The sequence below is a fragment of the Salmo salar genome, chromosome 11 (genome assembly GCF_965601325.2).
Source record: "Salmo salar chromosome 11, fSalSal1, whole genome shotgun sequence".
Classification (NCBI taxonomy): domain Eukaryota; kingdom Metazoa; phylum Chordata; class Actinopteri; order Salmoniformes; family Salmonidae; genus Salmo; species Salmo salar.
Genome location: NC_138301.1, coordinates 39066138 through 39081745, shown reverse-complemented (window position 1 = coordinate 39081745; position 15608 = coordinate 39066138). Strand labels below are relative to the sequence as shown.

At 40.8% G+C, this 15608-nt stretch overlaps 2 protein-coding genes across 3 annotated transcripts in view; both read left to right on the top strand.

Annotated features, from left to right (window-relative positions):
* Window positions 1-10231, top strand: part of LOC106593648 (DEP domain-containing protein 7) — a 28775-nt gene extending 18544 nt beyond the window's left edge. For both annotated transcript variants that reach the window (XM_045689504.2, XM_045689503.2), the window contains exons 3-9: window positions 1348-1478; window positions 1608-1800; window positions 6790-7010; window positions 7329-7471; window positions 7623-7748; window positions 9628-9706; window positions 9843-10231. In XM_045689504.2, coding sequence (XP_045545460.1) covers window positions 1348-1478; window positions 1608-1800; window positions 6790-7010; window positions 7329-7471; window positions 7623-7748; window positions 9628-9706; window positions 9843-10057 — 1108 coding nt within the window. In that variant the 3' untranslated portion in view covers window positions 10058-10231. The remainder of the gene's footprint in view (window positions 1-1347; window positions 1479-1607; window positions 1801-6789; window positions 7011-7328; window positions 7472-7622; window positions 7749-9627; window positions 9707-9842) is intronic.
* On the top strand, window positions 1820-3930 carry LOC145859139 (uncharacterized). Its single transcript, XM_082957907.1, has one exon. The coding sequence runs from the start codon at window positions 2664-2666 to the stop codon at window positions 3861-3863; it is 1200 nt and encodes a 399-aa protein (XP_082814033.1). The 5' UTR covers window positions 1820-2663; the 3' UTR covers window positions 3864-3930.
* Window positions 10232-15608: the final 5377 nt, after the last annotated feature.

The following is a 15608-nucleotide window of genomic DNA, read 5'->3' as shown; positions in this document are numbered from 1 at the left end:
TGAAGAACAAACACCATTGTAAATACAACCCATGTTTATGCTTACCGTAATTTCCGGACTATTGAGCGCACCTGAATATAAGTAGCACCTACTGAATTTAAAAATATATATATATTTTGAACATAAATAAGCCGCACATGTCTATAAGCCACAGGTGCCTACCGGTACATTGAAACAAATGAACTTTACACAGGCTTTAACGAAACACGGCTTGTAACAAAAATAAATAGGCTTTAACGAAACACGGCTTGTAACAAAAATAAATAGGCTTTAATGAAACATGGCTTGTAACAAAAATAAATAGGCTTTAACGAAACACGGCTTGTAACAAAAAATAAAACATTAGCAGTAAACAGTAGCCTACCAAGAAAGTCATTGGTCACTATCTTCCTCCTCCTGTGCACTGAAACCACTGAAGTCATCTCCTTTCAAAAAAAATTTAAAGCGGGAAAAATCCATATATTAGCCGCGTCATTGTTTAAGCCGCGAGGTTCAAAGCGTGGGAAAAAAGTTGCGGCATATAGTCCGGAAATTACGGTATTTATTTTCCCTTTTGTACTTTAACCATTTGTGCATTGTTACAACACTGTATATATAGATAATATGACATTTATAATGTCTTTATTCTTTTGGACTTCAGTGAGTGTAATGTTTACTGTTAATTTTTATTGTTTATTTCACTTTTGTATATTATCTACCTCACTTGCTTTGGCAATGTTAACATATGTTTCCCATGCCAATAAAGCCCCTTGATTTGAATTGAAATGAATTGAGTAGAGTAGAGAGAGTAGAGAGATAGAGAGAGAGTATAGAGATAGAGAGTATAGAGATAGAGAGTATAGAGAGAGAGTATAGAGATAGAGAGTATAGAGAGAGAGTATAGAGATAGAGAGTATAGAGATAGAGAGTATAGAGATAGAGAGAGAGTATAGAGATAGAGAGAGAGTATAGAGATAGAGAGTATAGAGATAGAGACAGGGTGTTATTGTAAAGTCAGAGCCACACGTTTTGGTGAACTGTGCTCCCAAGGAGTTTTATATAAAAACACACCAAGCTCACTCTTGAGGCAAAGTATGATTGCACCAAGTACAGCGTTTAAAATGTCAAATGTACTGATTCTATCAAAAGCCAAAGAGGAGTGTGGAAGGAAATTGGTAGAGAGTATTTGTTTTGCTAAATGTGTTTTCCCACCAATTTCACCAAATCATCTTTCACTAAGTAGAGATATTCTGGTCACCTGTGATTGAAAAATACTATTTTCTAAATGCTACTTTGAGTTCCAGTAATAACAGGTCTGTGATTGGCCCAATCATGTCCACTGATTTCTCTCAATATGTTTGTCCTCAGTAAAGAGGACCAGTACTCCAACAACCACTCTCCGGTCAAAACAGACAAATCACTAGAGGACGTGTTGGAGAACCTCAACATCACCTCAACCATCACCCCACAGATGATCATCCTCGGCCTCTCACAGGAGTGTAAGTGTCCATAGAAAATATATGTTGGCATGTGTCCCTGAATGATTATCAGTGTGTGTTTGTTACTTTGGATGTGTGTATGTGTGGTAAATTGGCCCTTATAGTGACTTGTCTTCCTGTTTTCCTCAGTGGTGGGCAAGGTGTGGCGCCAGCAGACGGTGTTCAGGCTGCTACAGCTGATAGACCTCCCCCTTCTGGAGAGTCTGTTGGAGGGAGAGGAGCGGCCCAGGCCCCCTCTACACAGTATGGACAGTGACCCAGACCTGCTCTACACATCCAGCTACCTGGACAGAGAAGTCCTGAAGGCATTCAGCGAAGCACAGTATGTCTCCTCCTCCTACTACTACTACTACTACTACTACTACTACTAGTCTTACTTCTACTACTACTAGTCCTACTACTACTATTAGTTCTACTACTACTATTAGTCCTACTACTACAAGTCCTACTACTACTACTACTACTATTAGTCTTACTACTACTATTAGTCCTACTGCTACTACTACTACTACTATTAGTCATACTGCTAGTCCTACTTCTAACATTACTAGTCCTACTACTACTACTATTAGTCCTACTGCTACTATTAGTTGTAATACTACTATTAGTCCTACTACTACTACAAGTCCTACTACTACTACTACTATTAGTCTTACTACTACTATTAGTCCTACTACTACTACTATTAGTACTACTGCTACTACTACTACTACTACTATTAGTTCTACTACTACTACTACTATTAGTTCTACTACTACTACTATTAGTCCTACTACTACTACTACTACTACTACTATTAGTCCTACTACTACTATTAGGTCTACTACTACTGCTACTACTACTGTTAGTCCTACTACTACTACTACTTTTAGTCCTACTACTACTATTAGTTCTACTACTACTGCTACTACTACTACTACTATTAGTCCTACTACTACTCCTACTACTACTACTATTAGTCCTACTACTACTATTAGTTCTACTACTACTACTAGTCCTACTACTACTATTAGTCCTACTGCTACTACTACTCCTACTACTACTACTATTAGTCCTACTACTACTATTAGTTCTACTACTACTACTAGTCCTACTACTACTATTAGTCCTACTGCTACTACTAGTCCTACTTTTACTACTACTACTACTACTAGTCCTACTTCTACTACTACTACTACTACTACTATGAGTCCTACTACTACTATTAGGTCTACTACTACTGCTACTACTACTGTTAGTCCTACTACTACTACTACTTTTAGTCCTACTACTACTATTAGTTCTACTACTACTGCTACTACTACTCCTACTACTACTACTATTAGTCCTACTACTACTATTAGTTCTACTACTACTACTAGTCCTACTACTACTATTAGTCATACTGCTACTACTAGTCCTACTTCTACTACTACTACTAGGTCTACTTCTACTACTACTACTACTACTACTACTTCTACTAGTCCTACTTCTACTACTACTTCTACTAGTCCTACTACTAGTCCTTCTACTAGTCCTACTTCTACTAGTCCTACTACTAGTCATACTTCTACTAGTCCTACTACTTCTACTAGTCCTACTACTAGTCCTACTACTAGTCCTACCTCTACTACTCCTACTACTAGTCCTACTACTAGTCCTACTTCTACTAGTCCTACTACTAGTCCTACTTCTACTAGTCCTACTACTACTACTAGTCCTACTACTAGTCCTACTACTACTACTACTACTATTAGTCTTACTACTACTATTAGTCCTACTACTACTGCTACTACTACTACTACTACTATTAGTCATACTGCTAGTCCTACTTCTAACATTACTACTACTACTAGTCCTACTACTACTACTATTAGTCCTACTGCTACTATTAGTTCTAATACTACTATTAGTCCTACTACTACTACAAGTCCTACTACTACTACTACTATTAGTCTTACTACTACTATTAGTCCTACTACTACTACTATTAGTCCTACTGCTACTACTACTACTACTACTACTATTAGTTCTACTACTTCTACTACTACTACTACTATTAGTCCTACTACTACTACTACTACTACTAAGAGCCTACTACTACTATTAGGTCTACTACTACTGCTACTACTACTGTTAGTCCTACTACTACTACTACTTTTAGTCCTACTACTACTATTAGTTCTACTACTACTGCTACTACTACTACTACTACTATTAGTCCTACTACTACTCCTACTACTACTACTATTAGTCCTACTACTACTATTAGTTCTACTACTACTACTAGTCCTACTACTACTATTAGTCCTACTGCTACTACTAGTCCTACTTTTACTACTACTACTACTAGTCCTACTTCTACTACTACTACTATTAGTCCTACTACTACTACTACTACTATGAGTCCTACAACTACTTTTAGTCCTACTACTACTATTAGTTCTACTACTACTGCTACTACTACTCCTACTACTACTACTATTAGTCCTACTACTACTATTAGTTCTACTACTACTACTAGTCCTACTACTACTATTAGTCCTACTGCTACTACTAGTCCTACTTCTACTACTACTACTACTAGGTCTACTTCTACTACTACTACTACTACTACTTCTACTAGTCCTACTTCTACTACTACTTCTACTAGTCCTACTACTAGTCCTTCTACTAGTCCTACTACTAGTCATACTTCTACTAGTCCTACTACTTCTACTGGTCCTACTACTAGTCCTACTATGAGTCCTACTTCTAGTCCTACTATGAGTCCTACTTCTACTACTCCTACTACTAGTCCTACTACTAGTCCTACTAATCGTCCAACTACTTCTACTAGTCCTACTACTAGTCCTACTACTTGTCCTACTACTAGTCCTACTACTAGTCCTACTACTACTAGTCCTACTTCTACTCCTACTACTACTAGTCCTACTTCTACTACTACTGCTTCTACTAGTCCTACTTCTACTACTACTAGTCCTACTACTAGTCCTACTACTAGTCCTACTTCTACTACTACTGCTTCTACTAGTCCTACTACTAGTCCTACTACTACTACTACTACTACTATTAGTCCTACTACTACTATTAGTCCTACTATTAGTCTTACTACTAGTCCTACTTCTAACATTAGTCCTACTATTAGTCCTTCTTCTACTACTACTAGTCCTACTACTAGTCATTCTACTAGTCCTACTTCTACTAGTCCTACTTCTACTATTAGTCCTACTACTACTATTAGTTCTACTACTACTACTAGTTATACTACTACTCTTAGTCCTACTACTACTACTATTACTACTACTACTACTACTAGTCATACTACTACTATTAGTCATACTACTACTATTAGTTCTACTACTACTATTACTACTACTAGTTATACTACTACTATTAGTCCTACTACTACTATTAGTTCTACTACTACTACTACTAGTAGTGGTCCTATTACTACTAGTCCTACTTCTACTAGTCCTACCACTACTATTAGTTATACTACTACTACTACTAGTCCTACTACTTCTATTAGTTCTACTACTACTACTAGTACTACTACTACTACTACTAGTAGTCCTATTACTACTAGTCCTACTTCTACTATTAGTTCTACTACTACTACTACTAGTACTACTACTACTACTAGTTATACTACTCTTCTACTAGTTATACTACTACTATTAGTCCTACTACTTCTATTAGTTCTACTACTACTACTACTACTATTACTACTACTACTACTAGTCCTACTTCTACTACTACTACTAGTAGTCCTATTACTACTAGTCCTACTTCTACAAGTCCTACTACTACTATTAGTTCTACTACTACTACTACTACTACTACTCTTAGTTCTACTACTACTACTACTACTACTACTACTACTACTACTAGTTATACTACTCTTCTACTACTACTAGTCCTACCACTGCTAGTCATACTTCTATGACTACTACTAGTCCTACTACTACTACTAATCCTACTAGTACTACTACTAGTCCTTCTACTACTACTACTACTGCTATAATTAGTACTACTACTACTACCACTATTAGTCCTACTATTACTACTACTACTACTACTACTACTAATATTAGTCCTACTACTACTACTACTACTACTACTACTAATATTAGTCCTACAACTACTACTACTACTACTACTACTACTACTAATATTAGTCCTACTACTACTACTAATAATAATAATATTAGTCCTACTACTACTACTACTACTACTACTACTAATATTAGTCCTACTACTACTACTAATAATAATAATATTAGTCCTACTACTACTACTACTACTACTACTACTAATATTAGTCCTACTACTACTACTACTACTACTACTACTAATATTAGTCCTACAACTACTACTACTACTACTACTACTACTACTAATATTAGTCCTACTACTACTACTAATAATAATAATATTAGTCCTACTACTACTACTACTACTACTACTACTAATATTAGTCCTACTATTACTACTACTAGTCCTATTTCTACTACTTCTCTCCGTCTCTCTATCCTTCCTCATGCCCCCACCCTCTTCCATTTAATTGTTTGTTCCAGGCATAGGTAAGGACAGTGAAAGGACATTCACAGGCATAAGGCTGATTGACTGACTAGCTACAGTTAAAGCTTGCTGAGCACATTCAATAACTTTTGTGTTATACATCCGATTTTGATCAAAGAAGGCCTGTCTCTAATAAAGTGACATCTCCATTCTCTCCCACTCCCTGTGAATCATAGTCTACATATTTATCTGACTGGGCAGAAATGTATGGCCGGTAGTCTTGTTAGGCTTTGGTTGGCGTGTGTACTGTATGTCCAGCCTTTCAACATGTTGCAGCCAGACGCCTAGCGTAGCCTCTGTCACAGCAGGGCAGTGTTATGTAATGGAGCTGGTGTTTGTGTGCGTGTCAGCGAGGGCCTCTCTCTGTATTGATGCTGCCCGCAGGGCTCTCTGGCACTCAGGGACAAATGGCCAACTGACTGCAGTCACTGGGCTGTGGTTGTCTGAAAGTCAAGAGCAGCTTGATTGAACCTGTCTGTTTCTCTCTGATCTTTCTCTCTCCTCTCCCCTCTCTCTCTTTATTGGCATGGGAAACATATGTTTACATTGCCAAAGCAAGTGAAATAGATAATAAACAAAAGCAAAATACTCTCATCTCCTCTCCTCTCTCTTTCTCTATGATCTCTTTCTCTCTCTCTCTCTCTCTCTCTCTCTCTTTCTTTCTCTCTCTAATCTCTCTTCTTCTCTGTCCTCTTTAGATTGGTTTCATTTACTCCATCACTTATAATCTCCTCCCTCCCTCTCTCAGGGCTGATGAGTGGTTGTCGGCGGCGGTGGACTGTCTGGAGTTCCTGCCAGATGACTTGGTGGTTGAGGTGAGCAGGGGTCTGCCCCGCTGCGGTGAGGACCAGGGCCAGTGTAAGAGACTGGTGTATGGGATCCTGGTCCAGCACTACGGAGAGACACAGCACCCTCCACTACTCAGCAACCACGTCTTCGACATCCACTCCAGCATCTCTGAACTACTGGGTAAGACAGCCATATACATGGTCAATGTGCTCTGGGGCATTTCCCCTGTCTAAATGGGTTTAGACTTTTTAATAACAAGTATTATGCAAAGGATTAATTCAGCTGATTAAACCAGTACCAGTAAGCCCAAACGTCATGACTGGGGACAGAAAGGGGGGTTCAGATTTCTCTGCTGACTCTCAGCGAGGACCCTGAAGCCACACCTGGGTTTATCAACTAGTTTGGCTAAGATCCTCTCTCATGAATTCACACACCTGTGATTCCTCCCAGGCTGTCAGGGACGCTAACACCTATCCTGTCTTCTGTGTGTGTCCATAGTGAATGGGAAGAGGGAGCAGGCTCTAGAGGCCCTACAGCTGTGTCTGAAACTACAGGACTCTCGCAGTAAAGAGGAACTACGCAGACTTCTGCGATTCATGGCTGTCGCTGCCAAACCACAGGAGGTCAAACTGCACAAAGAGGTGAGGGGTGTGTGTGTGTGTATACTACTATAGCTCTCCCTGACTGTGTGTTTGTGTGTTCCAAACTACTCCAAGAGGTCAAGGATCATATCTAGCAGCCACTCTCTATATTGTGTATGTACGTAGACGTGAACGTTGTGTTGTTTTCCAGGTAGAGAACAGGATGGCGGTGAAGAGATCTTTCTCCAGTGCCATCGTCTACAGCGTGAGACTGGCCAAGGGGAAGGTTGACCTACTGGTGCTGTTTATGGTGGAAAACCACTGTGACGTCTTCAAGGTGTGTGTGCACTCATCTTTTATCAGACTGTGTGTGTGTGAATAAGTGAACAGATAGGCGTGTGTGTGTGTGTGTGTGTGTGTGTGTGAATAGGGGAACAGGTAGGTGTGGGTGAGCGTGGGTGTTCGTGTGCGCATGTGTGTGGGTAGGTGGGGGATTAATATGATGTTTTGCACTTGTGCCTGAACTATATAGACTAAAGACCACTGGGTCAGTGTGCTGAGACTGTTGACACTGTCTGTTAATAGACTATTTACTACTCAAACAGTCTGTTAATAGACTGTTTACTACTCAAAGAGTCTGTTAATAGACTGTTTACTACTCAAACAGTCTGTTAATAGACTGTTTACTACTCAAACAGTCTGTTAATAGACTGTTTACTACTCAGTCTGTTAATAGACTGTTTACTACTCAAACAGTCTGTTAATAGACTGTTTACTACTATAACAGTCTGTTAATAGACTGTTTACTACTATAACAGTCTGTTAATAGACTGTTTACTACTCAAACAGTCTGTTAATAGACTGTTTACTACTCAGTCTGTTAATAGACTGTTTACTACTCAAACAGTCTGTTAATAGACTGTTTACTACTATAACAGTCTGTTAATAGACTGTTTACTACTATAACAGTCTGTTAATAGACTGTTTACTACTATAACAGTCTGTTAATAGACTGTTTACTACTATAACAGTCTGTTAATAGACTGTTTACTACTATAACAGTCTGTTAATAGACTGTTTACTACTATAACAGTCTGTTAATAGACTGTTTACTACTATAACAGTCTGTTAATAGACTGTTTACTACTATAACAGTCTGTTAATAGACTGTTTACTACTATAACAGTCTGTTAATAGACTGTTTACTACTATAACAGTCTGTTAATAGACTGTTTACTACTATAACAGTCTGTTAATAGACTGTTTACTACTATAACAGTCTGTTAATAGACTGTTTACTACTATAACAGTCTGTTAATAGACTGTTTACTACTATAACAGTCTGTTAATAGACTGTTTACTACTATAACAGTCTGTTAATAGACTGTTTACTACTATAACAGTCTGTTAATAGACTGTTTACTACTATAACAGTCTGTTAATAGACTGTTTACTACTATAACAGTCTGTTAATAGACTGTTTACTACTATAACAGTCTGTTAATAGACTGTTTACTACTATAACAGTCTGTTAATAGACTGTTTACTACTATAACAGTCTGTTAATAGACTGTTTACTACTATAACAGTCTGTTAATAGACTGTTTACTACTATAACAGTCTGTTAATAGACTGTTTACTACTATAACAGTCTGTTAATAGACTGTTTACTACTATAACAGTGGGATGGACTTTGAATAGGACTTCATGAAAGACACTGATCTGAACACTCTTAGAAAAAAAGGTGCTTTCTAGAACCTAAAATGGTTCTTTGGCTGTCCTCATAGGAGAACCCTTTGAAGAACCCTTCTTGGTTCCAGGTAGAAACATTTTGTGTTCAATGTAGAACCCTTTCCACAGAGGGTTCTACATGGAACCCGAAAAGGTTCTACCTTGAACCAAAAATGGTTCTACCTGGAACCAAAAAGGGTTCTCCTATGGGGACAGCCAAAGAAACCTTTTGGAACCCTTTTTTGGTGTGTAATGTGTGTAAAGTGTGTAATGGCTACATGTCAGTAGCGTGAGGGTAGAGAGGACGTGATAGAGAATTGCAACGCTAGAGCCTAGCCAGGCTACCATATCTCTGATAGCTTTAATATTGGAGTCGAGCTCAAACTGTGAGTACAGTTTGTAAACACACAGTTGTGTGTGTGAGATTAAACAGATGAAAGCAGCACTGATCACATGGTTTAACTTATATGATCCTCTCCTTTCAGATTCCAGTGTCGTTGCACAAACTTGTGAGCGATAGACTGACCAACATTGTGAAGGGGAAAGACCCACAAGTCTTAACAGGTATGGGAGCTTTTGGTGTCTGTTTTGTTTGATTGTCTGTTTATCTTTACTAATATCTGACAAAGCTTTACCTACCTTCTGTGTTTTGTGTGGTGAATGAAGACGTAATTCCCTCTCTATCTTTGTCTTCACTCAGGCTCTACATATTGCAGGCGAGTCAATGGAAAAGCGTACGTGGAGAGCAAACAGAAGACGACCAAAGAGGAACTATGGGCTCTACTGAAGACAATCCACGAGAACCCCAAACTGTCCAACAAAGAGAAGAGACGCTTGCTAGGACAGTTCTACAAGGGGCATCCTGAGATCTTTGTCCAGTACTTTGGAAGCAGATTGTCAAGTGATGATCTGTAGCTAACTAGGGTGATATTTAAGTAAATAACTCATGTATTATTTGTAAAAAAAAAAAAAAAGACAAAGGTGATGTAAATGTTGTAAAAATGCAGTGTACAAATAGATTTTATTTAATTCACTCATGTGAAGAGTTGAATGTGAAAGCTTGAATAAAATGTGAGAATTGTTTTATAAGTTAATGTGGAATTCTCTTCTTTTGGCTGTCACAGGGCCAATCATCTCTAATGACATTTTGATTACAGAATTTCATGCTCAAGTTGGATGTCAGCCTTATGAAGTAAAGATTGTCTCAGAAGGAAATGAACCCATTTGGCCTGTCTTTCAGTGCAACTGGGACATTCAACTATTTGTTCAGAAATAAATTCAGAAAATTACAGTCCTAGACAACTTCCCAGAAATATCATTTAAATACACCGTTTAGAGACTACAAGTGTCTGTCAAAATATAATAGATATTATTTTACATTTATATGGTTCCTATGGCAACAGGCTGAAGGAAAAGTGTTATTGAGAACTCTGTGACAGATGCACATGGCTTCTAGTGTTACATTCCTCAACAAAACCCTGGGTCTGCTGCCACTTTGGGAGAAGAAGGTCAGAAGAACTTCTGCGTATCCTGTTTCAATGAATGTATTCCTTCTCTGTGGTTACACAATATGAGGGTGTGGGGGATAAAGATAAAGGATTTCAGAATAGGCTGACGTGAGGCCGTCCGGTCTAGACCACTCACTGTCATGTGGTTTGCTCACACAATATCATTCAAAGTATAACAATGTCCAGAGATTGAGATCAGGCCGGAGGACATTTGAAATCCCCAAATGTGAGTCCTATTTCTTTTCCCACTGTTGTAAACATTCATTGAAATTCATATCCATATTCATACCCTCCCTCGGTCTCTGGTCCGAGCTCAACCAACAGAGTAGCTGCCTCAGCAATAGAGATACTATTGTTACTCAACAGCTGACAGTTACATACCTAGACTCATTCATTCTCTGGGTTTCCATATCCCATATTGTCCCAGAGAAGACAGACTTCTTAACCTGCATTCCCCAACGCTACGTCAACATCTTGTTTGTCAAGGCAGCAACAACTTGGCTTCAGGAGAAAGATTGTCAATCAGTATAGGGATGCTTAATTGGTTTAACAGGTTCTCTGACACTGATGTGACTTAATGGCCTAGTTTAGCCTACTAGATCAGGAAAGTGCTTGTCACAGTTTTCAGGGTCCCTAAACGCATCTCACTAAGTACATTTAGGCTACCAATAACTGGATTTACACATGCAGACATATTACTGGCTGAACTGGTCATTACCCAGAGTTCTAGCAAAACTGCAAAATGTCTGTGTCATCAGTATTCTTAGTGAAATTAGGAATCTGACAACATATTCCCAGTCCACACAGTATTCATTTAGGTTAACTTACCAATGCTTGTGTTACCTGCTGTCGAAATATAACTTTTATAAATCGGATATTCACCAGATTTTGAGGAAAGGATATAATGTTGGTGTCCATCACTGTGTCTAGTGAAGTGAAGAATCTGACAAGACCTTCCCAGCCCACAGACAGTACTCAGGGTTTCTCAATGGATGGTCTTGTCTGTTCACAGACAGTACTCAGGGTTTCTCAATGGATGGTCTTGTCTGTTCACAGACAGTACTCAGGGTTTCTCAATGGATGGTCTTGTCTGTTCACAGACAGTACTCAGGGTTTCTCAATGGATGGTCTTGTCTGTTCACAGACAGTACTCAGGGTTTCTCAATGGATGGTCTTGTCTGTTCATAGACAGTACTCAGGGTTTCTCAATGGATGGTGTTGTCTGTTCACAGATGCCCGTCATAACCCGACAACACTTCACCTTTACATATTTAGAAACTTAAACATACTTCAAAGTCCAGTTCAGAATCTTGTTGCAGGTTTTGACTTGAGTCATATTCAGGTCTCGAGACATGACTGATTTGTAGCAGCAGAAGAGGCCTGGTCTCATACTCTCTTGATAAAGCTACTGAATTCCACACATTGATGTGGGAATGAGCTCTTTGGGCCAATTTTAAAGAATTAACTAGCAACAGATGAATAAAACAAACAAAAAAATCGTAGTCCTCCCATGACCCATAAGTGGGTCCCAACCAACAGTTACTACTAAGAACTACTAAGATACTGAATGCTGCATAACAATCCAGTTGATATAAGGGTCTGATTAGACAGCAGAGACACACAGTAGCTACAGTGTTTGACACCCGGATTACACAGCACATCCTGATATAGAGGATCTACAGTCCTGTTTGAGACTGGATATCCTACAGACACTTCTGTTTACTTCACTAACTAGCAGTCACTTCAAAAGAAACTCTTGTAAAAACCATTCAGATGGGGTAGCATACTAATGTTGTTCTTCAAACGGAAGGGAAAGCATGTAGACTAGAGAGAGGAGAGTGGAGGACAGGGAGGAGTGAGGGAGATGAGTGTAGGAGAGAGCAGTGGAGGAGAGGAGTGGAGGAGAGAGGAGAGTAGCAGAGGAGTGTGAGGAGTGAAGGAGTGGAGGAGAGAGAGGAGTGAAGGAGAGGAGTGGAGGAGAGAAAGGAGTGGAGGAGAGAGAGGAGTGAAGAGTGGAGGAGAGAGAGAAGTGAAGGAGTGGAGGAGAGAGAGAAGTGAAGGAGTGGAGGAGAGAGAGGAGTGAAGGAGTGGAGGAGAGAGAGGAGTGAAGGAGAGAGAGTGAAGGAGTGGAGGAGAGAGAGGAGTGAAGGAGAGAGAGGAGTGGAGGAGAGAGAGAGGAGTGGAGGAGGAGAGAGAGGAGTGAAGGAGTGGTGGAGAGAGAGGAGCAGAGGAGTGAGAGAGGAGTGGAGGAGAGGAGGAGAGAGAGGAGTGAAGGAGTGGTGGAGAGAGAGAGGTGGAGGAGAGAGAGAGGAGTGGAGGAGAGGAGGAGAGAGAGGAGTGAAGGAGTGGTGGAGAGAGAGGAGTGGAGGAGAGAGAGAGAGGAGTGGAGGAGAGAGAGGAGTGGAGGAGAGAGAGGAGTGGAGGAGTGGAGGAGAGAGAGGAGTGGAGGAGCTCTCTCACACAGTGGTGTTGGGCAACCTCTGCCTGCCTGCCTGCCAGAGAGAAAACTCCCTACTATTAACCTACAGCACAATCTGAAATTGATTGACTTGGGGCTACAGTAGATGTCTGGTAAAGGGCTGATTGACTTGGGGCTACAGTAGATGTCTGGTAAAGGGCTGATTGACTTGGGGCTACAGTAGATGTCTGGTAAAGGGCTGATTGACTTGGGGCTAGGTGTCTGGTAAAGGGCTGATTGACTTGGGGCTAGGTGTCTGGTAAAGGGCTGATTGACTTGGGGCTAGGTGTCTGGTAAAGGGCTGATTGACTTGGGGCTAGGTGTCTGGTAAAGGGCTGATTGACTTGGGGCTAGGTGTCTGGTAAAGGGCTGATTGACTTGGGGCTAGGTGTCTGGTAAAGGGCTGATTGACATGGGGCTACAGTAGATGTCTGGTAAAGGGCTGATTGACTTGGGGCTAGGTGTCTGGTAAAGGGCTGATTGACTTGGGGCTACAGTAGATGTCTGGTAAAGGGCTGATTGACTTGCGGCTAGGTGCCTGGTAAAGGGCTGATTGACTTGGGGCTAGGTGTCTGGTAAAGGGCTGATTGACTTGGGGCTAGGTGTCTGGTAAAGGGCTGATTGACTTGCGGCTAGGTGCCTGGTAAAGGGCTGATTGACTTGGGGCTAGGTGTCTGGTAAAGGGCTGATTGACTTGGGGCTAGGTGTCTGGTAAAGGGCTGATTGACTTGGGGCTAGATGTCTGGTAAAGGGCTGATTGACTTGGGGCTAGGTGTCTGGTAAAGGGCTGATTGACTTGGGGCTAGGTGTCTGGTAAAGGGCTGATTGACTTGGGGCTAGGTGTCTGGTAAAGGGCTGATTGACTTGGGGCTAGGTGTCTGGTAAAGGGCTGATTGACTTGGGGCTAGATGTCTGGTAAAGGGCTGATTGACTTGGGGCTAGGTGTCTGGTAAAGGGCTGATTGACTTGGGGCTAGGTGTCTGGTAAAGGGCTGATTGACTTGGGGCTAGGTGTCTGGTAAAGGGCTGATTGACTTGGGGCTAGATGTCTGGTAAAGGGCTGATTGACTTGGGGCTAGGTGTCTGGTAAAGGGCTGATTGACTTGGGGCTAGGTGTCTGGTAAAGGGCTGATTGACTTGGGGCTAGGTGTCTGGTAAAGGGCTGATTGACTTGGGGCTAGGTTTCTGGTAAAGGGCTGATTGACTTGGGGCTAGGTGTCTGGTAAAGGGCTGATTGACTTGGGGCTAGATGTCTGGTAAAGGGCTGATTGACTTGGGGCTAGGTGTCTGGTAAAGGGCTGATTGACTTGGGGCTAGGTGTCTGGTAAAGGGCTGATTGACTTGGGGCTAGGTGTCTGGTAAAGGGCTGATTGACTTGGGGCTAGGTGTCTGGTAAAGGGCTGATTGACTTGGGGCTAGGTATCTAGTAAAGGCCCAGATGATATGACAACATTATGGTGTGGAGGGCACATCGTTAGTGTTGTGATCTGTTATGGATATCTCTCCTTCAGAGGACTTTGTCACTGTGAATAGGTTTAATAGAGCCCAGGGTAAATGAGCTGCAAAACAACTCATTCTCAGTTGATTATCAGCTGTAGTGGAAGCTATTGTGTGCAAGGTGGAGAAATATTGATGTACACCCTGCCTTAATGAACAGCAGGAATACTTCCTCTAGGAAGCATGTTATTGAGTGTGTCTTCGTGTCCTAGGCCACATTAAAATCAACTGTCCTCCAAACCACATGACTAGAGTTCAGCCAATCCACCATTAAGATGTATTCTAGTATGTATCCATGTGAAATGCACCAACACACACAGCTACGTTCAACAAGACTATTTTTGATTGGCTAGTTTACTGTGCATATCAGATTGTTACATATGAGGTTGTGTCAGCAGCAAATAGCAGCAGGTATTTAAATCAGTCCCCTCTCCACATGTTCTCTTCCACACCCTTAACTCATGAGGTCAGTGGAGATTTGGACCGGAAGGAAGAACACCATTTTTAAACTCAATGAACCAACTTCTCCCATCCCAACACATTAGCCATCACGTTTACACTTAGGTTTGGATGTTCTCCCAGAATCTATTCAGTTAAGACAAATATAGGGCCCTTTAAAGACACCTAGATTAGCCAGTTCCTGGACTGATCTGATCTGGGTGTGATACCGGCCTACAATGCACCTGTACGTAGATCAGTCAGAGTTACTAAGTTAATAACAGGCTGGTGGAGGTGACCAGAGGCAGACCTATCTCAGCCCTAACAGACAGATGGGAGTTCTTGTGATGGTCTGGTACTGAGCAGGTCCCATCATCAAGGCAGGGAATATGATTAGATAGATGGAGACTGCTTTTATCAGGCTCCACTGCTGATGCACTGATACACACAGCTGTAAATCTCTGGTCTAGACAGCACCATGCTGAAACCTAGTGGTGACTATTAAATGTGCACAGCCAAAGTTATATACTGTAGACTTTACCCCTCAAACATGATTAACCTTGAAA

Excerpts from the sequence above, each read along its gene's own strand:
- LOC145859139 (XM_082957907.1), top strand. The coding sequence starts at position 2,664 with ATGAGTCCTACTACTACTATTAGGTCTACTACTACTGCTACTACTACT.